The sequence below is a fragment of the Neoarius graeffei genome, chromosome 1 (assembly GCF_027579695.1).
Source record: "Neoarius graeffei isolate fNeoGra1 chromosome 1, fNeoGra1.pri, whole genome shotgun sequence".
Taxonomy (NCBI): Eukaryota; Metazoa; Chordata; class Actinopteri; order Siluriformes; family Ariidae; genus Neoarius; species Neoarius graeffei.
In genome coordinates this window covers 102671120-102698022 of record NC_083569.1, presented here as the reverse complement: position 1 = coordinate 102698022, position 26903 = coordinate 102671120, and the positions used below count along the sequence as shown (strand labels likewise).

At 41.1% G+C, this 26903-nt stretch overlaps 1 protein-coding gene across 1 annotated transcript in view; it reads right to left on the bottom strand.

The window, feature by feature from the left end:
* Nucleotides 1–942: 942 nt before the first annotated feature.
* The window catches only part of LOC132878976 (desmoglein-2-like protein), a 41620-nt gene continuing 15659 nt past the window's right edge, over nt 943–26903 (bottom strand). Inside the window, exons 4-14 of the mRNA XM_060913700.1 lie at nt 26306–26447; nt 25911–26077; nt 23455–23607; nt 23078–23263; nt 17959–18224; nt 16169–16308; nt 15549–15770; nt 15192–15425; nt 12431–12558; nt 7711–8088; nt 943–6356 (exon numbers count right to left, since the gene is read on the bottom strand). Coding sequence (XP_060769683.1) covers nt 5571–6356; nt 7711–8088; nt 12431–12558; nt 15192–15425; nt 15549–15770; nt 16169–16308; nt 17959–18224; nt 23078–23263; nt 23455–23607; nt 25911–26077; nt 26306–26447 — 2802 coding nt within the window. The 3' untranslated portion in view covers nt 943–5570. The remainder of the gene's footprint in view (nt 6357–7710; nt 8089–12430; nt 12559–15191; nt 15426–15548; nt 15771–16168; nt 16309–17958; nt 18225–23077; nt 23264–23454; nt 23608–25910; nt 26078–26305; nt 26448–26903) is intronic.

Genomic DNA, 26903 nt, shown 5'->3' with positions numbered 1-26903 from the left:
GGTAAGACAGTGCTCTCCACCATCATCATCAAAACATGGACTTGGGGAATATTTTATTTTTGGAAGAAGTGTGTTCATTGCTCCTGAACAATTCCAGAGACTTGTAGAAATTGTTCCAAGACACATTAAAACTGTTCTGTAAGCATATAGTGGCCCAACATTTTAATATACTTTATGTCCCCTTTGTCATTTGTCTGGATATAACACTGTATCTCAGGAAGCCATGGGCTAAACAGCTTTGGGACCAAAAGATCCCTGGTTTGATTCTCTTGACCAGCAGGAATGGTTGAAGTGCCCTTGATGAACTGTGACGATTGGTTACTGTCCATGTGGAGATTCACATGCTCTCCATGTGTGTTTCATGCAAGTAAGTGGATTGGCTATACTAAATTGCCCCTAGGTGTTAATATGTATTTGCCCAGTCATGGACATGGTACCTATGATTGACTGGTGTTTCCAGGATTGGCAATGCTTAGGAAGATAAAGCAGTTAAGATGAATGAATGAAAGCAATAACAATCACATACTGTTGAGGGCCTTAATTTAAAGCGATTAACCAGATAAAGTCACAGTTTACCAAGCTACAGATTAACACACACACTGGATCCCCCTCTCTACAACAAAACTGCATGTTAACTCTAGTTTCACAAGCAAAATTACAAGCAAATGAACATGAATTTTAATCCAGACCACGAAACCATGAAGCTAATTTGCTGGTTCATTGTCAAGCACAATTGGGGTTTGCCTTTGGGACACTGAGCACAAGTATCCTGCATTCAGTTGCAGACTGTGCATGCTTAATTAAAAACACAAAAACAACACAAAACCAAGTTATGTAAAGGACACTCTAGGATTTGCTGGCACTACAAGTACTGCACACTGTTCATATAAATTAGAATGTTTATTTTCCTTTAAAAAAAAAAAAACATAAATCAGTGACACCAATATAAAAAAAACCCACAACATCCCATTTTCATATTAGTGTTTATATGAGTAACCAATCTTTATTGACATTACAAATCACGGTTACTTCATGGTTTTCTGAAAATAAAAGTAAAAATAAAAATTGCACATACTATTCAATCAAACATCTTTTACTGAAACAGATAAAACCTCCATCTCAAAATTACTGTTTAAAATAAGGATTGTGTTAAATGTTGGTAGCAGAGATTGGTAACCTTGAAATGAAATAAATCCCTTTTTTACAATATATAGAGTATGAACAATCTAAAACAGTGCATCCCTTCACCACAGAGAACAGCAACAACACTAAAGTAGAGGTGTGTGTCAGGAACCGTATAAAAATTGACAAGAGGTGTTTACTTCTTGGATTGTAGGGGGGAGAGAGAGAAAGATGGGTCAGAATTCCTTCTGAAGCAGGCGAGATTGTTCAAACTCAGCAGGAGTGGGCAGAATTGTGAGAAATTCTTCAGGAATGGAGAGGACTGGTCAAACTTTCTGTAGGAGTGGGCCAAATTGGTCAGAAATCCTGCAGGAGCTAGAAGAATCGGTCACCATTCGTTCAGAGGTTGGATTTAAAACAAACCAAAAAAAAAAAAAACACCTCAGGTCTGCCACACTTCTACTCTAAAAGTTCTACATCGTTCTCAGCTATAGCACTTAAACAGATCATTCAACACCCACACACACACACACTACAATTATTTTTTTTTTAAAAAGGGCAAATTTAAAAAGTTTCCTGGTTAAAATGACCCACAAATATGGTGGCAAATTTTCTAACTGTTGGTATCTTATTCTTTGATATCTTCAATAGGAGGGCGGCACGGTGGTGTAGTGGTTAGCGCTGTCGCCTCACAGCAAGAAGGTCCGGGTTCAAGCCCCGTGGCCGGCGAGGGCCTTTCTGTGTGGAGTTTGCATGTTCTCCCCCGTGTCCGCGTGGGTTTCCTCCGGGTGCTCCGGTTTCCCCCACAGTCCAAAGACATGCAGGTTAGGTTAACTGGTGACTCTAAATTGAGCATAGGTGTGAATGTGAGTGTGAATGGTTGTCTGTGTCTATGTGTCGGCCCTGTGATGACCTGGCGACTTGTCCAGGGTGTACCCCGCCTTTCGCCTGTAGTCAGCTGGGATAGGCTCCAGCTTGCCTGCGACCCTGTAGAACAGGATAAAGCGGCTAGAGATGATGAGATGAGATGAGATCTTCAATAGGACTGCTGACAAACAGAGATGATTACTGAAAGTGTTGTGGCCTGGGACACCTCTCACAGCTTGCCACCATAATAGGTTTAAAAACTACAGTAGAACAAGTGATACAATCAATAGATAACATCTACAAACAACTGGGTGAGAAGCTGTTCCTGTCTTGCATTGAAAACCTGGTTCTGAATTCAAAAGAAACTGGGGGATGGCTTCCAGTTTGTTCCAATACATTAACAGAGAGTTTAAACCAATCAATCTTACAACACAAATGAATCCAGTGCTTGTAGCAACAGTATACAATCATTGTGCAATTTAGAGGTGTGTCAGTCACCCATACACACGAAACGGAAATCATTTAAACTCCACTGTTTTATTCCAGCAGGAGGCACTGCAGTGTCATTGCTCAGGGAGTGCATAAATATTCAAAATAGGCAACTGTATAATTTGTGTATGTGTATGCCACTACAATCTCCCAATTACCCAATACTTATTAATTTAACAAAACAGCCTGACACATACATGACATTTTGTTTTACATAGCACCAATTAACACCAATTTATGCTAACAACAAACCATTATAACTACAACCCCAATTCCAAAAAAGTTGGGACACTATGTAAAACATAAATAAAAACAGAATATGATGATTTGCAAATCATGGAAACCCTATATTTAATTGAAAATAGTACAAAGACAACATATCAAATGTTGAAACTGAGAAATTTTGTTTTTTGAAAAATATATGCTCATTTTGAATGTGATGTCAGCAACATGTTTCAGAAAAGTTGGGACGGGAGCAACAAAAGACTGAAAAAGTTGTGTAATGCTAAAAAAAAGAAAAAAAAGTCAGTAAAAAGAGCATCCCAGAGAGGTGGAGTCTCCCAGAAGTAAAGACGGGGAGGGATTCACCACTTTGTGAAAGACTGCATGGGCAAACAGTGCAACAATTTAAGAATAACATTCCTCAATATAAAATTGCAAAGAATTTGGGGATCACATCATCCATGGTACATAATATCATTAAAAGATTCAGAGAATCTGGAGAAATCTCTGTATGCAAGAGACAAGGCTGAAAACTGACATTGGACGCCTCTGATCTTCATGCCCTCAGGAGACACTGCATTAAAAGCAGACACGTGTTCATGAACAAGCAGACACATGGAAATCACTATGGGCTCAGGAACACGTCAGAAAACCATTGTCTATGAAAACAGTTCATTACTGCATCCACAAATGCAAGTTAAAACCAAATATAAACGATATCCAGAAACACCACCACCTTCTCTGGGCCTGAGCTCTTTTACGATGGACTGAGGCGAAGTGGAAAATTGTCCTGAGGTCTGAAGAATCAAAAGTAGGAATTCTTTTTAGAAATAAATGGACACCACGTCCTCCAGGCTAAAGAGGAGAGGGACCATCCGGCTTGTCATCAGTGCACAGTTCAAAAGCCAGCATCTGTGATGGTATGAGGTTGCATTAGTGCACACGACATGGGTAGCTTGTATATCTGGGAAGGCATCATTAATGTTGAATGATATATACACATTTCAGGACAATGTGCTGCCATCCAGACAAAATCTTTTTCAGGGAAGGCCTTCCTTCTTACAGCAAGACAATGCCAAGCTGCTTTCTGCACATATTAAAACTGCTGGACTCTTTTACTACGGAGCCAAGGTGTTAAACTGGCCTGCCTGCAGTCCAGACCTGTCTCCCATTTAGGGCGGCATGGTGATGTAATGGTTAGCATGGTCGCCTCACAGCAAGAGGGTTCTGGGTTCAAACCCAGCAGCCGGCGAGGGCCTTTCTGTGTGGAGTTTGCATGTTCTCCCTGTGTCTTCGTGGGTTTCCTCCGGGTGCTCCGGTTTCCCCCACAATCCAAAGACATGCAGTGAGGTTGACGTGGGGCAGCCGTGGGCTGAGGTGCCCTTGAGCAAGGTACCGAACCCCTGACTGCTTCCCGGGCGCTCTGGGCTGCCCACTGCTCTGGGTGTGCGCGTGCGTTCACTGCTTCAGATGGGTTAAATGCAGAGGATGAATTTCACTGTGCTTGAAGTGTGCATGTGACGAATAAAGGTTTCTTCTTCTTCTTTAAAAAAAAAAAAACCACACAACATTTGGTGTATTATGAAGTGCAAAATATGACAAAGGAGACCCCGAACTGTTGAGCAACTGAAATAGTTTATCAGGCGAGAATGGGACAACATTTCTCTTTCAAAACTACAGCAATTGGCCTCCTGAGTTCCCAAACATGTTCAAAGTAGAGGTGATGCAACACAGTGGTAAACATGTCCCCACTTTTCTGAAACATGTTGCTGACATGAAATTCAAAATGAGCATGTATTTAAAAATAAATAAATAAATAAATAAATTTCCCAGTTTCAACATTTGATATGTTGTCTTTCTACTTTTTCAATGGAATATAGGGTTTCCATGATTTGCACATTATTGCATTCTGTTTTTATTTACACAGAGTCCCAACCTTTTTGGAACTGGGGTTGTATAAATCAGAGTTCTGCATTTGTACTTCCAAAACCATAAAAAGTTAAATATCTGCTGCTTTCATGCTTTCTCTCTCTTCTCCAGAGAAAATTACCTACTTTTTTTTTGACAAATTATGCATTTATCTGATAATTTTACTGGTTATTTTACAGGCAAAGGTAGCTCGTAGCACTGGGAGAAACATCTCCAAACTGCAAAATCAAGAAATCTGTGATCCTGCAGGCTGATTAAAGTGGCAATGACAGTTATGGATATTAACTTGTTTTATATTTACATATCTCACTATGTGATTGTTAATTTTTCCAGTAAGAAATGAATGAGCAGTTGAATTGGGCAGTTCCTTAATCATATACTGGTAGATGTTGTCAAATATACATATATAATTGCAAACAATCCAATCATGTTCTCTAGATTCAAACAACTATTGCATACATGTAAAACAAAATGACAAAACAGTGATGCAAACATCCAGTCTGTCCAAATGCTGAACGTCAGACACTAAACTCATTCAAATCTCATAGTAGTAATATTTTACTAACTGATTAGAAGGTTCCATAAATGTGCACTCGATTAGTCAAGTACTCATGGTGATCCCTGTAAATTGCATTAATGGATTTTCAAAGTCTTCACTTTTCCCTTTGCTGGTTGCTTTTCAAATTGCTCCTCTGGGCTGTAGAATGCAGCATGTAGAATGAGTGATTGTGTTTGTTGTGGCATTAGGAGGTGGAGCTTGACCGGAAACTTTTCTCGACAACCGAAACCCTTTCTTCTCACACCTTTTTGTGAGTGCTACCATTTGACATAAGAAATAGAGGTACATCTTGCTGCAACATTGAAAGGGTGCTTGGGATAACTGATGCGTTTCCTAAATCCATGATCCCTCTACTTTCCCCTTGGGCCTTCATACTTGGATTCTAGTTGATGCTGGAGTGTGAGAAGCTCTGCACCACATGTACAGGCTCCATGCTCTCTACTCTTTGCCTTTCTACAACCCGAAGGGTACCAGAAACAGTGCCCTGAGGCTCAGGGTGGCCAGAGAACCCATGCACCACTGTGCCTCCAATACCTGGATCCACCAGCACTTTAGTATGTGCTTGCTGCAAGCCCAGCCTAGGAAGGGTGTTCTGGGTAGCACTTACCATGTTGATACGCTCTTTCTCCACCAGCACCACATTGCTTTCTTGAACACTTGGTGTTGGACTAGAAATCAGAAAGGTGGGGTGATGTTGCTCCACCACATACATGGGGGTAGAGGAAAGGTAGACAGTTGGCTGCTGGACGGGAAGAATTTGGCCAACAGTGGCTGCCGATGTGGTGCCTCCAGTGAGAATACACTCTCTAGAATTTGTAGTTTGGGCGATTTGGGTGGTGGAGGAGGAACTGGATGCAAAGACTGAGGTCGCCTCACTGTGGACACCACCAACAGCTTCTTCTACTTTGATGCCCATTTGTGAACTGGAGGAGACTGCTTTGGGAGGCATGGAAGTGGAGCTGGCCTCGAGTTTGATGGCTGAGCCACAGCAAATCTCAGCAAGCCTTTTGAACTGAGGCCCGAGGTAATCAAGGAAATCCAGATTGTTTTCATCATCTATATAGTCACAGAGGTCCTCTAAGGAGCCTGTGACTGAGTTGCAGGTTTCATCATCAAACCTCAGCAGCTGGTTTGCACTAGCTTCCTCCTTCACCATATCCAGTGCTTTCTGCAACAACACACAGGACATCAGAACTCAACACTGCTAATCCATGTGTCAGTCACACAGCAGATAACAACAACATTTACACTCAAAATAAGATCAACCTGGTCCAGCTGGAGAGTTGGCAAAATAAAACAGCATTATCCAATGACTTTTTGGCCTTCATAAAATAGTAGGATACAGAAAGAACATTTCTGTAGGTTGGACTTGGCAGAAAATATTCTAGCTGCAAACTATAAGTCTCAAGTCTAGGTAAAACTGTGTTGCAGGGTCTGTGGATGTGAAAACTACTATTCCACCAAAATCATTCCATATAAAGCCAAATTAAATGTTATTAATGCAGTTTTGCAGAGCCAAACATGATCTATAAAAAGAACAAGTCTGTAGCCAAGCTTTTACAAACTTGATAGTGAATGTTTGTGAGAATGAGTGTAAACAGGGCAGCATGGTGGCGCAGTGGCTAATGGTGCCATTAGAGTTTCAGGGTCCCCTGTGATGTTTTACATGTTTATATTGGTGTGGGTGTCCCCCTGATTCATGGCTCACATCCCATTCATAAGGTATTCCTGCTTCACACTCCATTTTTCCTGAACAGGCTCAGAATCCACTGCGATCTAGACCAGGATATAGTAGTTACTGAAGGCGAATGAATGAATGTGCATGAACAGTGCTGTGCCAGGCTTCCCCTTTAAATCCCAACCTAAATTCCAGTCAATACATGTCCACATGGGGGACATCATCTTGAAAATGTATGTTTAACTGAACAATTTTTACTTTGGGGCGGCACGGTGGTGTAGTGGTTAGCGCTGTCGCCTCACAGCAAGAAGGTCCTGGGTTCGAGCCCCGGGGCCAGCGAGGGCCTTTCTGTGTGGAGTTTGCATGTTCTCCCCATGTCCGTGTGGGTTTTCTCCGGGTGCTCCGGTTTCCCCCACAGTCTAAAGACATGCAGGTTAGGTTAACTGGTGACTCTAAATTGAGCGTAGGTGTGAATGCGAGTGTGAATGGTTGTCTGTGTCTATGTGTCAGCCCTGTGATGACCTGGCGACTTGTCCAGGGTGTACCCCGCCTTTCGCCCGTAGTCAGCTGGGATAGGCTCCAGCTTGCCTGCGACCCTGTAGAAGGATGGAGTGGCTAGAGATAATGAGATGAGATGAGATTTTTACTTTGCAAAAGATACATCTTTCATTTTTTTTAACCATATGGATTTGTTTCTAAACACAAGCATGCATGTTTGTGTTTTGCGTAATGGTACTTTAAGTGCTAATTTCTCAGCCCCTGTGAGTTGAATTAATACGACATGCTGTCATTCTGTATTAAAGTTCTATTCTCTTTCAGTCTGTGAAAAAAAAAAAGTACTAACATTTGAAAAGTAGTTGCCTAGAAAGGTCTCGGATACAGCCATGTAATCAAAGGCATGCGCAGAATGTTCAGAACATCCTTCAGTTACAGCTATCAGGTTATCAACATGGTCAGCATCATGTTTAACACGGTGTTTGGACTCCCAGCCATGTTTATTCCAGCCTTCACGGGACTCCCAGCCATGTTTATTCCAGCCTTCACGGGACTCCCAGCCATGTTTATTCCAGCCTTCACGGGACTCCCAGCCATGTTTATTCCAGCCTTCACGGGACTCCCAGCCATATTTATTCCAGCCTTCACATGCTCCACATCCAGCTCCAACCTGTTCTTTGCTGCCACCGTCTACTTTCGGGCTCGTCAGACAGAGCAGCGATAATTCCTGAGGAAACAGGGAGACAGAACACTGCAATTTACCATGCAATCCTACGATCATCTTGGTAGGATTTCAACAACTCTTACAAAATTGACCCACATGTTTTTTCTCCATTATTAAAAAAAAAAAAAAAAAAAAAAAAAAAAGGTTAGTTGACATGTCAACACACCCACAAAACCTCAAACAGCTCCTACAACACAAAATATTTACTGATTTGTTTTGAGAATGTTTTCAGAAGAGGGTATGTTTTTAAAAAGCAAAACATCAAAAAAGTTTTAACCTCCCCCCTAGCTGAGCTGGAATGAGAGATGGTGAGGACTAACAATTGCTTCTTCTGAGAGTGAGGCCAGTTATACTCTCCTGTACACCCTGCAATGGGTGGCCTTGGCATTGTTGAGGTACAAACTCAATCTTTGGACCATGAGGCAATACCACTGCATACCATTTTTCCACTGATCAGTGCAATGTGACTTCCCAATAATCCCCCAGGTTGTTCCTACTACCACCACCACATAAGCTTTACTCAAATATCCTGAATTTAGTGACCCTCCTTGCCCAGATCCCAAGGCTTGTGAGCCAAGCCTTGATGTGGGTGGCACTAAAAATAGTGCTGAATATCAAATGGTCAAATGCAGCCACAGACATACACATTAACGTCTCTGGCTAAAATCAAAATCACATATCTAACCCCCCCCCCCCAAAAAAAAGGTAAATAAATAAATAAATAGACAGTGACTTAAGTCACAGTAATTTGCACTAGCTGTTATAAACCAGGACGTCTGGTCACCGTACCCGAAAGATCCAGAACAGTAAGAAATAGAAAAATGATGCTTAGTGAGGAAAAGTTGTGCCCTGCCGCCCTGAACAAAATATAAATAAATAAATAAATAGCTCGGGGGGGATCTAAATCATGAAAACTGACAGAGTTAAGTGATTGAAAAAAAAAATCACATTTTTCATGGATCATTCCGGATCAACGAGCTGAATCACCACCAAGAGTCATAGCAACATAATTCAGCCCAGAGGTATTCTTCATGTGAAATCTGGTAATGATTGGTTGAAAACTGAGGGAGAAATAGCATCCTAATAAACGTTAGGAGAAGAAAGATCCTGAGTGAGAGTAACAATTTGCGCCAGCACTGCTAGTGCAAATGAAATAAACAAGTCAGTAGAAAGCTAGTAGTGCGACTCTAAAAATGTCTCGCTCTTTTCAAAAATCCTTTTTCTGGGGGATTCAAGAAGCAATGTCTCAGTATTAAGCAGTCATTTAAAGTTTCATTTTTACTTCTTTACGTACAGAAAAAGGGAAAATCCCAAATGGCTTCCTATTCACTTTGTTTGCACCCTTCATAGAATATAACATAATGGAGCTACATGCTCTCCCTAGTGCGCTCATGAATACCATACAAAGGCATTTGAAATTCAGCCCCAGCTACACAGCGAAAACAAACTTGGCATTAAGCAGTTTCATTTCAAATCTTTTTTTTTTTTAAATATCAAGTTGTATTAACAATGTCAACACCGTGGGACAGAAAGTACTGTTGCCACCACACAGCTTCAGGGTCCTTGGTTCGACATTGTTACTGTCAATGTGGAGTTTCAGGTTCTCATACGCTATCCCTGTGTCCACAAGGGTTTCCTCTAGGTTGTCCTCCCACAAAAACAAGCCAGTAGATGGATTGGTGACTCTAAGGCTACATTTACATTAGACCGTATCTGTCTCGTTTTCTTCGCGGATGCACTGTCCGTTTACATTAAACCGCCTGGAAGCGCCGGGAAACGGGAATCCGCCAGCGTCCACGTATTCAATCCAGATCGTGTCAGCTCCGGTGCTGTGTAAACATTCAGAATACGCGGATACGCTGTGCTGAGCTCTAGCTGGCGTCTCATTGGACAACGTCACTGTGACATCCACCTTCCTGATTCGCTGGCGTTGGTCATGTGACGCCACTGCTGAAAAACGGCGCGGACTTCCGCCTTGTATCACTTTTCATTAAAGAGTATAAAAGTACAACCCCGATTCCAAAAAAGTTGGGACAAAGTACAAATTGTAAATAAAAACGGAATGCAATAATTTACAAATCTCAAAAACTGATATTGTATTCACAATAGAACATAGACAACATATCAAATGTCGAAAGTGAGATATTTTGAAATTTCATGCCAAATATTGGCTCATTTGAAATTTCATGACAGCAACACATCTCTAAAAAGTTGGGACAGGGGCAATAAGAGGCTGGAAAAGTTAAAGGTACAAAAAAGGAACAGCTGGAGGACCAAACTGCAACTCATTAGGTCAATTGGCAATAGGTCATTAACATGACTGGGTATAAAAAGAGCATCTTGGAGTGGCAGCGGCTCTCAGAAGTAAAGATGGGAAGAGGATCACCAATCCCCCTAATTCTGCACCGACAAATAGTGGAGCAATATCAGAAAGGAGTTCGACAGTGTAAAATTGCAAAGAGTTTGAACACATCATCATCTACAGTGCATAATATCATCAAAAGATTCAGAGAATCTGGAAGAATCTCTGTGCGTAAGGGTCAAGGCCGGAAAACCATACTGGGTGCCCGTGATCTTCGGGCCCTTAGACGGCACTGCATCATATACAGGCATGCTTCTGTATTGGAAATCACAAAATGGGCTCAGGAATATTTCCAGAGAACATCATCTGTGAACACAATTCACCGTGCCATCCGCCGTTGCCAGCTAAAACTCTATAGTTCAAAGAAGAAGCCGTATCTAAACACGATCCAGAAGCGCAGACGTCTTCTCTGGGCCAAGGCTCATTTAAAATGGACTGTGGCAAAGTGGAAAACTGTTCTGTGGTCAGACGAATCAAAATTTGAAGTTCTTTATGGAAACCAGGGACGCCGTGTCATTCGGACTAAAGAGGAGAAGGACGACCCGAGTTATCAGCGCTCAGTTCAGAAGCCTGCATCTCTGATGGTATGGGGTTGCATTAGTGCATGTGGCATGGGCAGCTTACACATCTGGAAAGACACCATCAATGCTGAAAGGTATATCCAGGTTCTAGAGCAACATATGCTCCCATCCAGACGACGTCTCTTTCAGGGAAGACCTTGCATTTTCCAACATGACAATGCCAAACCACATACTGCATCAATTACAGCATCATGGCTGCGTAGAAGAAGGGTCCGGGTACTGAACTGGCCAGCCTGCAGTCCAGATCTTTCACCCATAGAAAACATTTGGCGCATCATAAAACGGAAGATACGACAAAAAAGACCTAAGACAGTTGACCAACTAGAATCCTACATTAGACAAGAATGGGTTAACATTCCTATCCTAAACTTGAGCAACTTGTCTCCTCAGTCCCCAGACGTTTACAGACTGTTGTAAAGAGAAAAGGGGATGTCTCACAGTGGTAAACATGGCCTTGTCCCAACTTTTTTGAGATGTGTTGTTGTCATGAAATTTAAAATCACCTAATTTTTCTCTTTAAATGATACATTTTCTCAGTTTAAACATTTGATATGTCATCTATGTTCTATTCTGAATAAAATATGGTATTTTGAAACCTCCACATCATTGCATTCTGTTTTTATTTACAATTTGTACTTTGTCCCAACTTTTTTGGAATCGGGGTAGTATGAAAATACTGCAAATACTGATGCAAATACTGCCCATTGTGTAGTTATGATTGTCTTTAGGCTTGCCATCCTTCCACTTGCAAGTAGTAAGTGATATGCGCTGGGATCACACACACAGCGGCTCAGTCCCGAATCGTGGCTCGTGCACTTCACTCGCGCGCTGTGTGAGTTGCGCAGGGCCGGAGTGCGCACCCTCCAGAGGGCACTCGCTGTTCAGGGCGGAGTGATTTGGAGCGCAGGATGCCTGCGGAGCCGAGCGTATCCGTGTATTGGCGTTGCTATGTGCACGCAAATCGTGTATTGGTGTTGCTGTGTGCACACTAATCGTTTTAAAAACGTTAATCTGATGATCCGCTGATACGGTCTAATGTAAACATGGGCTCAATTGCCCCAGGTGTAAATGTGTGTGTGTACGCATGGTGCCTTGCAACTGACTAGTACCCTAATTAGATTGTATTCCCTCCTCACACCCTGTGTTGTTGGAACAGGCTCCTGATCCACCGCAACCCTGACGTGAAGAAAGCACGTACTGGAAATGAATGAATTTAAAAATTTGTGCCTATCAAGTCCTAGTAACCTTCAGTGAAACTTATTTTACTTAGCCAGGATATGCATAGTACTTGGTTTGGATTTGTTGTCAAGCCATGGCAAACCGCATCGTTTGGTGGAGAAGTGCTATAAGACAGCTGCTCTACTTCAGAGCCAGACATCAAGCGTGAAGCATAACACACTACCTTATCCTCTCCTTGGCCTTCAGTGTGATAGCTGATGAGTTGCTGTTTTTGTTCAAAGGGGAAGGCCTGGAATTTGCCAAGAGTTGCAGCTCCTCCACACTCACACAACATCAAAAGCACTGGAATCACTGCAAACACAGTTAACAGTTTTCACTGCTTCAGGCAGCTCAAGCATAACAGACAACATACATCTCCCTTTTCCTAACTTATCTTACCATCATAGAACTTTTCATATTCTGATTTCTAATAAAATAGATTTAATAAGCTGCAGGTCCAATCCATTAAAAATTCACTGCATAAAAATCTCACCATTAACTCATTGTAACTAGGTATAATTTTTAAATCCATAATTAGAAGGTGGGGCGGCACGGTGGTGTAGTGGTTAGCGCTGTCGCCTCACAGCAAGAAGGTCCGGGTTCGAGCCCCGTGGCTGGCGAGGGCCTTTCTGTGCGGAGTTTGCATGTTCTCCCCGTGTCCACGTGGGATTCCTCCGGGTGCTCCGGTTTCCCCCACAGTCCAAAGACATGCAGGTTAGGTTAACTGGTGACTCTAAATTGACCGTAGGTGTGAATGTGAGTGTGAATGGTTGTCTGTGTCTATGTGTCAGCCCTGTGATGACCTGGCGACTTGTCCAGGGTGTACCCCGCCTTTCGCCCGTAGTCAGCTGGGATAGGCTCCAGCTTGCCTGCAACCCTGTAGAAGGATAAAGCGGCTACAGATAATGAGAATGAGATGAATTAGAAGGTGACATACTTGTATTTGTAAACCTTTAACTACAGAACTGGTGCGCCAAGCTGGCCATCTCTGCACACCGTCATCAGCAACCAGAGGAGCCTGTTCAGTGACAGAATGCTCCTTCCAAAGTGCAGGACGAACAGACTCAAAAACTCCTTTGTCCCTCATGCCATCAGACTGTACAACTCCTCTCTGGGGGGGGGGGAGGAGGGGCAACAGGACGACAGAGGACAGGAAGGAGCAGTAGCCTAGCCTAACAATAAGCAATACCGGACAATGTGCAATATAATGTGCAATATCTCTCCTGCTGCCCCCCTCTCCCTCCCCCCTTCCTCTCTTCCCCATATCTTATTCTTTTTATATTTGTATATGTAAATACTTAATTTATTTGAATTTATCTTGAAGGTTTTCTCTATTTCTTTTCTCTGTTTATCTGTAATGATGCTGCTGGGATTTTAATTTCCCTGAGGGAACCCTCCCAAAGGGATCAATAAAGTTGTATCTAATCTCACTTGGCTAATGTTAGCCAAGCAGCAGCAGCAACAACAAGAATGGATGACTTCGCGTTTCTCCTCCACAGACCACTGCTGCTTTACTGCATCCATGATATCTCGTCGCTTTTTTAAAAATGGCGCCCTCTCGCGGTCTTGCTATTGTTGTTGGTCTTAACAACTCCGCCCCCCCACTGACGTAAGCAGTTCTTTCCTCTAGCCCAGCAAAGAGCTGGTGCTACCCTGGAACCGTTTTTTCTGGCCCAGAGCCAGTTCTTTGGTCAGTGGAAACAGAAAACCCGGTTTCAAACTAAGCACTGGCCCCGAACTAACCCTGGAACTGATTTGGTGGAAAAGGGGTAACAGTCTTATCATACTGTACATGTGTCTTTGCATCCAAGCCTCATTTTCTTGTTTTCATGGATTATTATTATTTTTTTTTTTTTGTTACTTTTGCCTGTCTTTCAACCTTGGATGTCTGATGTTGCCTACCTGTGTTTGGACCCCATATATAAGCTCTACTTAGGATTATTGAATTTGCCTGAATAAAGCAGGCTTGTAGTACTCAAGTCCAGGACTCAGACTTGAGTCTGACTCATGCCCCAATTTTAAGGACTCGTGACTTGACTTGGACTTGAACACTGATGACTCGGACTCGTGCGTTATCTGCATTCAGACTCGTGCGTTAACTGCATTCAGACTCGTAAACTGGAGACGAAGACTATTTTTTCTTTATTTTTTGTAACATGGCATAATAATTTGGCACATTTATCTCTACATTAATTTTTATGCTAATTTTGTGCAAGAGGATGTACATTCACCTGTTCAAACATCATGTTCAGGAACAAACTAATGTTAATGGCACTAAAATGCCTGGAGAGAACGCCCCATACAGACGTCTTGTGTAGTGGGGGGTGGGGTGGAGAAGCACTGCTATGTGTTCGGTATGTAGAAGAACTATTGAGGAGACGACAGAGACAACCTCAAACTTCAATCGTCATTTGGTAAGACTCCATCCAGAGAAGGAAGTGACATGCTATGTTCATTGCTCTGTTGATAGTGGGGCTTGCTTGCTGACTGATGAACTAGCTAGTGTTAACCCTCTCTCATGTTATTTGCCTTGTTGATAGTGGGCGGGGCTTGCTGAGCGATGAACAAGCTTTTTATCTGTAGCCTGTTAATTAAAATGGGGTAGTCAAGCAGGAATGTTAGTCCAACACAGTAGCAGAGATGGTTGCACATAAAGCCAGCAACAGCCACCGTCAAATGGTGCAGTTGGAGTCTTGTTCTCGGACTCGACTCGGAATTTTCTTTAATGACTTGGACTTGACTCTGACTTGAATAACTAGGGACTCGAGACTCATTTAGTGACTCGACTACACACTGGAATAAAGCATACACTGAGTTTATGCACTTGTATCCTGCCCTTCACTGCATGTTACACAGGCTCAGTACATCATTGGTCTGCAGATAAGTTAATGGAAAAAAATGCAGAAAAGCAGAGAACATGAAAAGGCTGAGGTGATGGTACTCACACAAGAGTAGTAGGATTCCGAGCAGTAATGCCAGAACGCCACGTGCTCCCAGTACATTGCTCAGGCTGGTCCGTGTCTTAGGTTGGCACACTTGTGCCTCAGTGCATGTGCACACGGTTACCTGAAGCTTTTGAACTGGTTGGCAGGACTTTCCCTGCTGGTCTTGCACACTCAGCGCCACTGTGTAATATCCCGGCCACAGGAGCGTCTGGCTGCGCAAAATGACTGTTGTTTCTGGAAAAGGAATTCATTAGTCATGAGATACATAAAGGAAAAACAAGTACAAGGATTACATTTAGCATTTATATTATGTGTTACAGCACAAATAAACTGGAGTAAAAGAGTTTTAAGCTTAACCATTGAGACGCTCAACGTTCCAGTTCTCTTTTGTTTCCTTAGTAACCACAGTGAATTGGAAAGGTTCAGCATTGGGGTATCTATCCTCATCCATGGCTGTGACGTACATTACTTTTTTGCCATAACACAGCGTTTCAACTGAGCTGGTCAGAACTGGACAGTGGTCATTGAAATCCTGCACCTGAATTGCAAGAGTTCCTGTCGCAGTTTTGGCTGGAAAATCTATGGAAAGGTTTGAGACATTAGGACATATTAAATCACAGCTGATGCAACTGTATATGATCTTATCATGTAACTCTAAGAACTAAAGTTCGGGTTATGCTTAATGACCGGGTGGTGTAGTGCAGAGTTACTTTTACTACCCTGAAGTTGATTATTCTCATATAAGAAGACATGCTGAAATGCTTCATTCATCTTAAATGACAACATGACATGATGTTTTCTCCAAGATGAAAGCAGTCTTATACCTGCAGTTCTTTATTATTATCCTATAGCTATTTAATTCTTTACATATTTCAAACAGTTACAGTTGCCTGATCCAGACATCTATATCACTGGGTTGTATGATACACATTCTGAAAGACCAGCCACATGGCTACTTACATGTTTGGCTATCTTACCATTGGTGATGCCTAAGATTTTGATGTAGTAAGTCCCATTGATCAGGTACTTGGACTCGTAGTCAGGATATTTGACCAATCTGATCTCAGCTGTTTTCTCATCAATGGTCACCCAGTTGTGAGCATCAACTTTTACATACCTACAGCAATAAAAGATTTTTAAGAAAAACAATTTCAGCCCTTATACCAAAATAGCTAATTAAAGTTATTTAAAAGTTAATGACAGTAAGAGGAATAAACAAGGGTGCTCCGAGTGCACAATGTCCCCTGCTAGCAACTAGGCCGTAACTCTGGTAAAACGTTACTGAATTAAACGAAATTGTAATATGCGTATTACCGACATGTAACAAAGAATCCTATCATGTTTCGTGAAATTCCTCCAGAAATTGAGAGAGGAGTTGATTTTAGAAGGCGAGTACCCTTCCCGGGATGGACGGGCGGACAGACAGACATCATCCCCCTTCGGGCCTTTCAGCCAGTGGGGGATAAAAATTAGAAAAAAAACAAAAAACTGAACTTATTGCTATAACAGCATAATTCCAAGTGTATTTTTGCATTTTACTGACATGACCACCATATACACATGACATTTACAGTCAATTCATTCATAATATAAACTTCCTCCATGTTCTATTTCAGTGTTTTAAACAAACATGCGAGAGTGAGGTGGCTGCAAGAATGAACATTGGTGAAAGTAAACAAACTGGGTTTATGTGATTCGACATGAAACCAAAAGAACAAGAAGGGCACTCAGAAAGCACAGACCTCTGCCAAAAACAATTGTCAACTCTGTGATATGCAAACCTTCAATGGCAACAATGTGATACATCTGGATACATTTCCAAAACTATTAAAATATGGTTGTGTCTCGCTGAAGCCTCCATATCACGATTCACATTCAAGGGTACAGATGATTGTGATATGGAGTCATTCTATTTCAACACTGGATATTTTGCAACTGTTAAACATTACTGCCATCTACTGGATTTTAAGATTTATGGTATTGTTGAGCACTCAACTTCTCTAAAATGTTGAGTATCTCAACATTAGAGAAGGTGAAAATAAATTTGCGGGTCAAGCCTACAACTAGGATCCACTCAAATTTAATGGGTTCTTCCTTGGCTCATGCTACACCCTTCCACCAAGTTTCATTGAAATTGGGTCAGTAGGTTTTGTGCAATCCTGCTTCCAGGCAGGAAGGGGGGAGAGGGGAAAAAAAAAATTGGCACTGAAAGCATAACCTCCTTGGTGGATGTAATAAGAGAAATATCTTGCCAATGGTGATTTTAATAAACAATATGGAATGTTTTCTAATCTTCTTCTCTCATCTATTAAAATATTAATGAATACTATTCTTCTCATTAGCCACTATTTTAAACACAAACTAAACTCCTGGTGTACAGTTCAGGCCAAAATGCCCTTCAAGAAAGCTTTAATAAAAATGGTCCAAAAACATGCTTGGAAATGGACTGGATATTCAAAATTGTGAAGGAGTGTATGACTGTTTAGGTACTGGATTTCAGTGTGACCCTGATAAGCATGAAGCACTTTCTGAAGATTGATAAATGAATTAACTTGAAATATTATTCACCATTAATAAATCTGACAATGCTATAATGTCTAAAGAGATATTCCAGCCCAGTCATACATCCATGGATAAGTAATGAACTGAAGTTTTAATAAAGAGAAAGTCAGCTTCCTTGGAGTGGGATTTTATAAATTGGAGTTTTTGGACAGCCTTGATTTCTTTAAACAGCGTCAAGTCTGGAATTTTAGTTCACATTTCTCACCTGATATTAGTGGCAGTTAATTGTGTATCGCTGTCCGTGGCCGTGTAAGTGGCGATGACCTTCTTCAGGTTAATGGTGGTGCGGTCTTCAGAGATGTAGACAGTTTTGACAATGGGGTTGAAACGAGGGCCTTCTGGCACATTAATCACTTTGATCTTAAAGGGGTACACTTTGGGCTTGCCAATCACCACTGACTTGTGATAAGCTGCCTTGTTTCTGACCACCACTTCCAGCCTGATCTCCTTCAACAGCTCATAGTCCAGCTCCTTTGACAGAACAATAATTAAGAAATCAGAAAATAAGCCATCGGTATTGGCTGAAATTTTGATTATTAAATTTCTATAATGGGAAGATTAAAAAAAAATAATTCCACAATATTAAGCAACCTTTTACAACCTCACAAGCAGGTAGTGTGATTTATCTTATGAAATATGAACACCACTCATATATGCATTTAAAAAAAAAAAAAAAAAAAAACTCCTCTGGCCTTATCCAAATGTTTATACATTCTATTCATATTTTTGAGGCACAAAATTATAAAACTTTACACTGGAGAACAAAAACCATGATAAAATAATTTATTTTTCAAAGCTGTCATGGCGGCACGGTGGTGTAGTGGTCAGCACTGTCATCTCACAGCAAGAAGGTTCTGGGTTCAAGCCCAGTGGCCGATGGGGGCCTTTCTGTGTGGAGTTTGCACGTTCTTCCCGTGTCTGCATGGGTTTCCTCTGGGTGCACCGGTTTCCCCCCCCACAGTCCAAAGACAAGCAGGTTAGGTTAATTGGTGGCTCTAAATTGACCGTAGGTGTGAATGGTTGTTTGTCTCCATTCAGTACGTTTACATGCACATCCAAATCGAGCTGCTGTCAGTAATCGAGCTAAGGGTCCCAGCAGGGGTGCCAGAGAAATCCAATCCTACATGCACACAAGGAAATCGAGCTATTGTGTGAGGTACATTGTGCACCCGAGCCACAGGTGGCGCTACACGCCCCATCGTGTTGGTACACTTCCGGTTGTCGTCATGAAGAGCTATTCAAGAGTGTAAACAAAGTTATCAGTTCCGTGTTCTCCATTGCGCGTTTTTCTCCCGACCAAGAATTTTAATATATTCAACTCCTTAAGCTGAAGGAGCATGAACTCGGTCTCCTCATTGCTCCAGAAGTGCACGTTTCTGCTCGCCATTTTCTCTTCTTCGTTTGTTCCTCCTGACCTCTTCTGCTGCTCACTACTACTGCTGTCATGCCGACCGAGGCTGTCATGTTTCCTGCTTGTGGTCTCGTCACTTCCGGAAGGGGCAGTGCTGAAGTAAGTAGCTCGATAGGGTATACATGCACCAAGTAGCTCGGCAAAAATCGCATAATCTAGGTCGTGTAGCTCAATTACGAGAAATCAAGTTCAGTTCAATTTCAGCCTAGCTAAGGTGTATCCATGGCATTTAGAACTTCGATTTCAGTCGCGCAACGGCAGAAATTCGATTTTCTCTATGTGCATGTAAACGCACTCTATGTGTCAGCCCTGTGATGAAATGGTGACCTGTCCATGGTGTACCCTGTCTCTCACCCACAGTCAGCTGGGATAGGCTCCAGCTTGCCTGCGACCCTGCACAGGATAAGTGGCTACAGATAATGGATGGATGGATGAATGGAAGTTGTCATGCAGAATTTTGAGCATGTGGACATTTTATCTTCATTCTAGATTAGCACCAATAATATAAAAGTACAAAGAATGTGAGATTATTATTATTTTTTTGGGTGGGGGGTGATTGGCATGTTTTAGACATCAAAAATCTTCCCTCTTAAATTGTTTCATTTTAATTTGTCTGCTTTTTCCATTTTAATACTAACGTATTTGGCAAACACTATCATAGGAAGTGATAATGCAGGCTAAAATTCACATCATGGAGATTTTATTTTTTTCTTATTCACTAGCATACAAAATCAATAATCAACCAAAAAAAAAAAAAAAAACCCAAGGAGGAGGCAGTTTTGGCCAGATTGGACCAAATCACAATGCGAATAGGCCTAGTGCCTCAAAACTTCTCAAAGTGGCATCCAGGAGGAATAAGCAAGGGATTTGTTTACTCAGTCACAGGGGTGGATTTTTAAATATCTTTTTAATGCATTTTATTAATTTAAATTAGTTTAATCCAACTGAATAAAAAAAAAAATGTAGGCTAATGTAAAATAGCAACATAAATCTAAAGACTTATGCTATTTGAATAGAAACAATTCATTTATGGAAAAAAAAAAAAGATCCATCACACACACAGTGCCCTCCACAATTATTGGCACACCCATTAAGATATGTTCTTAGGCTTCTAATAAATTCTTTTTTTTATTTTTTTTAAATAACATAGGACAACAATGCAAAAAAAAAAAAAGAGAAAAATCCAACCTTTAATTCAAGTGCATTTATTCAGTGGGGAAAAAAAAAATCCCACATTAAGAAATTATTTTACATGAAATCATGGGTGCCACAATTATCGGCACCCCTGATGTTAATACTTTGTACAACTCCCTTTTGCCAACAAGACAGCACTTAATATTCTCCTATAACATTTCACAAGATGGGAGAATACAGAGAGAGGGATATTCGACCATTCCTCTTTGCACAATCTGTAAATTGTCCAGAGTCCTGGGTCCTCTCCTATGCACTCTCCTCTTCAGCTCACCCCACAGGTTTTCAACTGGGTTGAGGTCTGGGGACTGAGATGGCCATGGGAGGAGCTTGATTTTGTGTCTGGTGAACCATTTTTGTGCAGATTTGGCCACATGTTTAGGGTCATTATCTTGCTGAAAGACCCAGTGACGACCCATCTTCAGCTTTCGGGCAGAGGCCACCAGATTTTGATTTAAAATGTCCTGGTATTTCAAAGACTTCATGATGCCATGCACCCTAACAAGGTTCCCGGGGCCTTTGGAAGAGAAACAGGCCCACAGCATTACCGATCCTCCCCCATACTTCACAGTGGGCATGAGGTGCTTTTCCGCATACTCATCTTTCGTGATGTATTAGAGTGTTTGTTGCCAAAAAGCTCTATCTTGGTCTCATCTGACCAAAGCACACGGTCCCAGTTGAAGTCCCAGTACCGCTTAGCGAACTCTAGACGTTTACGTTTATGCTTGTAAGTGAGAAAAGGCTTTTTCCGTGCTTGCCTCCCAAACAGCTTGTTGGCATGTAGATAGCGCCTGATGGTTGTTATGGAGACTTTGTGACCCCAGGATGCTACTTTTTGATGCAATTCTCTAACAGTGAGCTTTGGAGAACTTTTTACTTCTCTTACCATCCTCCTCACTGTGTGTGGTGGCAAGATAAACTTGCATCCTCATCCAGGCTCTTTTTGCCACTGTTTCAGTTGTTTTAAACTTCTTGATGATTCCTCTGACTGTAGATATGGGCCGGTGTAGGCGAGTGGCTGTTTTCTTGTAGCCATTGCCTGACTTATGAAGGTCGACACACATCTGCCTTACTTGAATGGTGTGTTCTCTTGTCTTTCCCATGTTGAAGAGCGGATAAGAGAAATAGGCCTCTGTGTCACATCATATTTATACCCCAGGGAAACAGGATGTGATGAATTACGAATTAAAGGTTCCTAGATACTCTGATCAACTTTATAAACTACAGTAGAAATGACAGAAATGCTTCAATTACATTTATTTTCCAGGAATTGTTATGGGTGCCAATAATTGTGGAACAGGTGATTTTTTGAAAAATAATTATTTCTTAGTCAGGGATTTTTTTTTTTTTTAAATTCACTTGAGTTAAAGGTTACATTTTTCTACAATTTTCAGTGTGAGATTATGCTTCTGCAATAAAAATTTAATTTATTTTAAGGCTTTTAACACATCTTAACCAGGGGTGCCAATAACAACCTTTTTTTTTTTTTTTTTTTAGGTTGTCATTAGAAACTTTCAGTTTCAGCCAATGACAATTATTTTGGTTTCTAATTTACACAATGGGCAGCACGGTGGTGTAGTGGTTAGCGCTGTCGCCTCACAGCAAGAAGGTCCGTGTTTGATCCCCGTGGCTGGCGAGGGCCTTTCTGTGCGGAGTTTGCATGTTCTCCCCGTGTCCGCGTGGGTTTCCTCCGGGTGCTCCGGTTTCCCCCACAGTCCAAAGACATGCAGGTTAGGTTAACTGGTGACTCTAAATTGACCGTAGGTGTGAATGTAAGTGTGAATGGTTGTCTGTGTCTATGTGTCAGCCCTGTGATGACCTGGCGACTTGTCCAGGGTGTACCCCGCCTTTCGCCCGTAGTCAGCTGGGATAGGCTCCAGCTTGCCTGCGACCCTGTAGAACAGGATAAAGCGGCTAGAGATAATGAGATGAGATTTACACAAAAGGCTTCCACTATATTCCAGGAGCTAAGACATTTCAGGATGATCAGTGTGTCAGTGGGTCATCTGTGCCACCACAGTTCAAATCGACTCAGTTTTATCTGTATGGGCATTGTCACAAAGCAGATTTACAGAAACCATGGATGAAGAGTAAATTCAAATCCATCAATTATCTGTAACCACTTATCCTATGCAGGGTCGCAGGCAAGCTGGAGCCTATCCCAGCTGACTATGGGCGAGAGGAAGGGTACACCCTAGACAAGTCGCCAGGTTATCGCAGGGCTGACACAGAGACAAACAACCATTCACACTTATGGTTAACTTCGAGCCACCAATTAACCTAACCTGCATGTCTTTGGACTGTGGGGGAAACCGGAGCACCCGGAGGGAACCCACGCAGACACGGAGAACATGCAAACTCCACACAGAAAAGCCCCCATTGGCCACTGGGCTTGAACCTAGAACCTTCTTGCTGTGAGACAATAGTGCTAACCACTACACCACCATGCCACCCTAAATTCAAATCCATAATAAAGAATTCAAAGGCAACGGTGGTGAGGGAAAAAAAAAAAAACTCATCGAGAAGGCATGAGAAAGAATTGAGAGGAACCAGAGTTAAAAGGGAACCCATCCACTTCTGAGTCACACATCATTACAGTACATATGTGAAGTCAAAAAGTGTCATTCAGAGCGACTGTTACAAACCTATACATGGCATAGTGTGTGTTCATTAATTTATCTGCCTATTTTGTACCACATTAACTACAAATTTCTGAGCTTACCTTTATGAGTACCAGGACACCCTCGTTAGTTTGGGAGTCTGTGCTGATGTTGAAGTAACCTGCCTCATTTCCTGAGATGATGGTGTATACAGCCTCCCAGTTTTCTGTGTGAATCTTATCCTTGTCTATAGCCAAAAACCGCATCACTTCCACATTTATGGTGTTCTCCTCCACACTCCCCTCGTACTGCAGACACCACAAACACATGGTCAGCGTTCAGCTGTTTGTGCTGCGTTTTGCTAGTCTATGATAGTGTTAACACTGTTTCGATTTGGCCAAAGCATTCCTTTATTTTTACTACAAATAAAAGCAAGTTACTTCATTATGAGACAAATATTAGTTGTTCATAATAAAGGAATCCATAGAAAGACACTCACATAGGGCTTCTCTAATACGGGGATGTTGTCATTAACATCATTAAGGGTGATGACCACAGTCCCTGTTCCTGTCAGTGATTTGTCTTGGGAAGATGATGAAGAGCTTTTGTACATGTCTGTACCTGTGATTATCAGTTTGTACGTTTCATGTGCCTGTGCAAGAAATTGGGGGGGGGATGAATCAATCAATCAATAAATAAATAAAAACACACCACACGCGACTTTTTTTTCCAGTGTGTTGCAGGATCAAATGGTAACTTTGTTTATATTTACAAAATACAATTAAGTTGGTCAGTAAAACTATTGAAAATGTTTTCATGGTACTTTTGTCAGTTAAATAAAGGTTCATGTGAATTAACAAAATCATCGATTTGGGTTAGTGGGTAATTACACACACATTACATCGACAAGTGTTTTACTGGGAAATACTCCACTTATACTTTTCATATGAACGACAATGAAACATTGAGACTCACAAGTGTGACATAATTTGACAAATTGTTTTGACATGTGTCCACATAAAATGTCCACATAATAAAAAGAAAAAAAAATAATCACATGTTGGCTTGAAGATATGAAATTTATCTTAAGTTGAAAAACGCGCATACATATATACACTCGCATTATATACAGACTTTTATTGTCTGGAGCACAAACTGCTGAAAAAGCTAATGCTAGCTAAAATTGGGATTGGACCATATGTGCTAGCCTTCATGCCCCATGTGAATCAAATCAATGAGTCTTCAACACCCATGACCCTGTCGCTGGTTCACCAGTTGTCCTTCCTTGGACCACTTTTGGTAGGTACTAACTACTGCATACCAGGAACACCCCGCAAGATGCGCCATTTGGGAGATGCTCAGACCCAGTCATCTCACCATCGCAATTTGGCTCTTGTCAAAGTCACTCAGATCCTTATGCTTGCCCATTTTTCCTGCTTCCAACACATCAACTTCAAGAACTGGCTTTTCTCTTGCTGCCTAATACAGTATATCCCATCCCTTGACAGGTGCCATTGTAATGAGATAATCAAAGTTATTCACTTCACCTGTAGGTGGTCATAATATTATGTCTGACTGGTGTATTTATACAGCAAAGCATTGCTTGTTTCCCTCTTATCACTCCAAAATTTGTCCTGGATCTGGAGAAAACTGGAAAGACATGGTCCATTTTTCATGCATAATTTGTTACTTGCTAATAGTAGTCACTGCAAGACTTGTCCAGTGTTAATTACCTTGCATTTTGGATCTTTTTGCAACGTTAGATTTGTTAAAGAGGGTCAGTAATGTTCACTTGCCACTTTGACAAATTGACTGTCATGAGTCGAACATGTTCGGATGCATTCGTTTTCCGTAGAATTTAACGCGCATGACACTTTGATACCTCAATAATGGAACCACCATGGAATAAGTTGATATCTTTCTGGTACTATGCTATGGTAACACTTTTATGAAGTGTTAAATCTGGCCTTTACTGACAGGGATGTGTGCATGTGTACACACACATACACACACTTTTTAGAATCAGTTATATTTCCCTCATATTTTTAGCATGAAATATTTAACAGTTGTTCCACAAATTCAAGTTGTACATGAGCTGATAGCCGACGAGGCACTTGGCATCGAGTTGGCTAAAAGCCATGTACGACTCAAGTTCGTGGAATAACCATTTTATTATGCCCACATTCACTGGATTTTGAGAAACAGAGCAATTTTTTTTGCAAATTCGATAAATAAAAACACTACAAAATGTCCAACAAAATCATTTCCGCTTAGAATGTAAACAAACCGGCGAAATGACATTAGCAATTTGTGAAAATTACGATAATAATCCCTTTGGACACAAGGAAAAATGCTATGGAACTTCATGTGTACAACTGTACACATTATGTCCAAAGCAGATAATAATTCTTGGGGGGGGGCACGACATTCTTACCATCAAATACTTTTATTCCATTTTTTTTGTATTTTTGGGGGTTTTTGTTTTCAAGTAGAGTTTTTATTTCATCCTCAGTTGGTTCAGCAACACACTGCCATTTTGTTTTTCTCTGCTCATGGCATATGAACTGATTGGCTACTCTGTGACTAGGCTATCAGAGTGCGCGACTACTCATATCCAGTGAATGTGGATAGAATAAATATATACATTTCTTAGAATCAATTTATTTCAGGTAAAGATTATATTTCCCTCCTATTTTTAACATGAGATATAGCTCATTCACCATAGATACATTTTTTCATAATCGTTATCAATGATGCCAATAATTCTGGAGCTGACTTTATAAGTAAGCCCTTTATAGTGCTGGGATTCTAAAAAAAAATAAATAAATAAAATGTTTCTCGCTCATTTTTTTCCTCAAACAGGATTCTGTTTCTGATATGTAGCTTACAGCATAACTTTTGACTCATGATTGTGATTCAGTGTTACATTTGCCATTTTGTGATCGACACTCTCACCTCTCGGTCCAGTGTGTTCATTTTGACAATGATTTGACCAGATGATCTCTCGACCTTGAACATCATCACTCCAGCTGGCTCCTGTTGTACAACTTCGTAGGAAATTCTTGAACGTTCTGTGCCTTGCTCGTCCGCATCAGTGGCTGTGATTACGATTACGTAGGTGCCTGGAAGAAATAGTATTAATGATTAAACTGAAGATTATACCATACGTTTATCAGAGAATATGAGAGTTATATTTTCCTTTTTCCAAATAAAATTGTAGAAAATAGGTCTGGGTGATATGTTAATGCAATATTAATATTGTGATAAATTACATCTTGGGGTAACACAGATGATGACACAACCAATTCTTACTGTGAATCATGAAAAATAAAAAAAAAATATCCATGTACCTTCAGCACTGAGTTCATCAACAGACCCAATCACCTCCATGTTAAACACAGGGGGGTTGTCATTCTGGTCTAGAACGATGATATTCAAATCGATGTCCTTTTCAGCAAGCTCTCCATTGCTTAGCGTAGCTCTTCCTTTGAGCTAAATGAAAATGCACACACATGCACACAACATTCATATACAATAAGTGCTTCACGTTTGCAAGAAGAAAACAACTTGATATCAAGCCCATATTCTCACCATCTATTGTATATCACATTCTATAAAGCATGCGATACTGATGTTTCCTGATCCTAACTTGCTTCAGTCAGTGTGCATTTAGTTCTTATTTTTAGTTCACATTGTCTGACTCAGACATGTGCTATGGGTGATTATGAATGTATTTTTTCGAAAAGTTAAATCATGAAATTTAGGGTGAAGAAACAATTTTTGTCCTTTTGAATAATATATGTTTTTATGAACTGTACATCTGGTTCAAATAAAAATCGATTCCACTACATCAAGTTCTAACTTACCTATGTGTATGTAAACTCTTACAGTTGCCATGTACAGCTTAGCTGCATTCACAGTTTGTACTTATGGGTTTTTATGGGGATT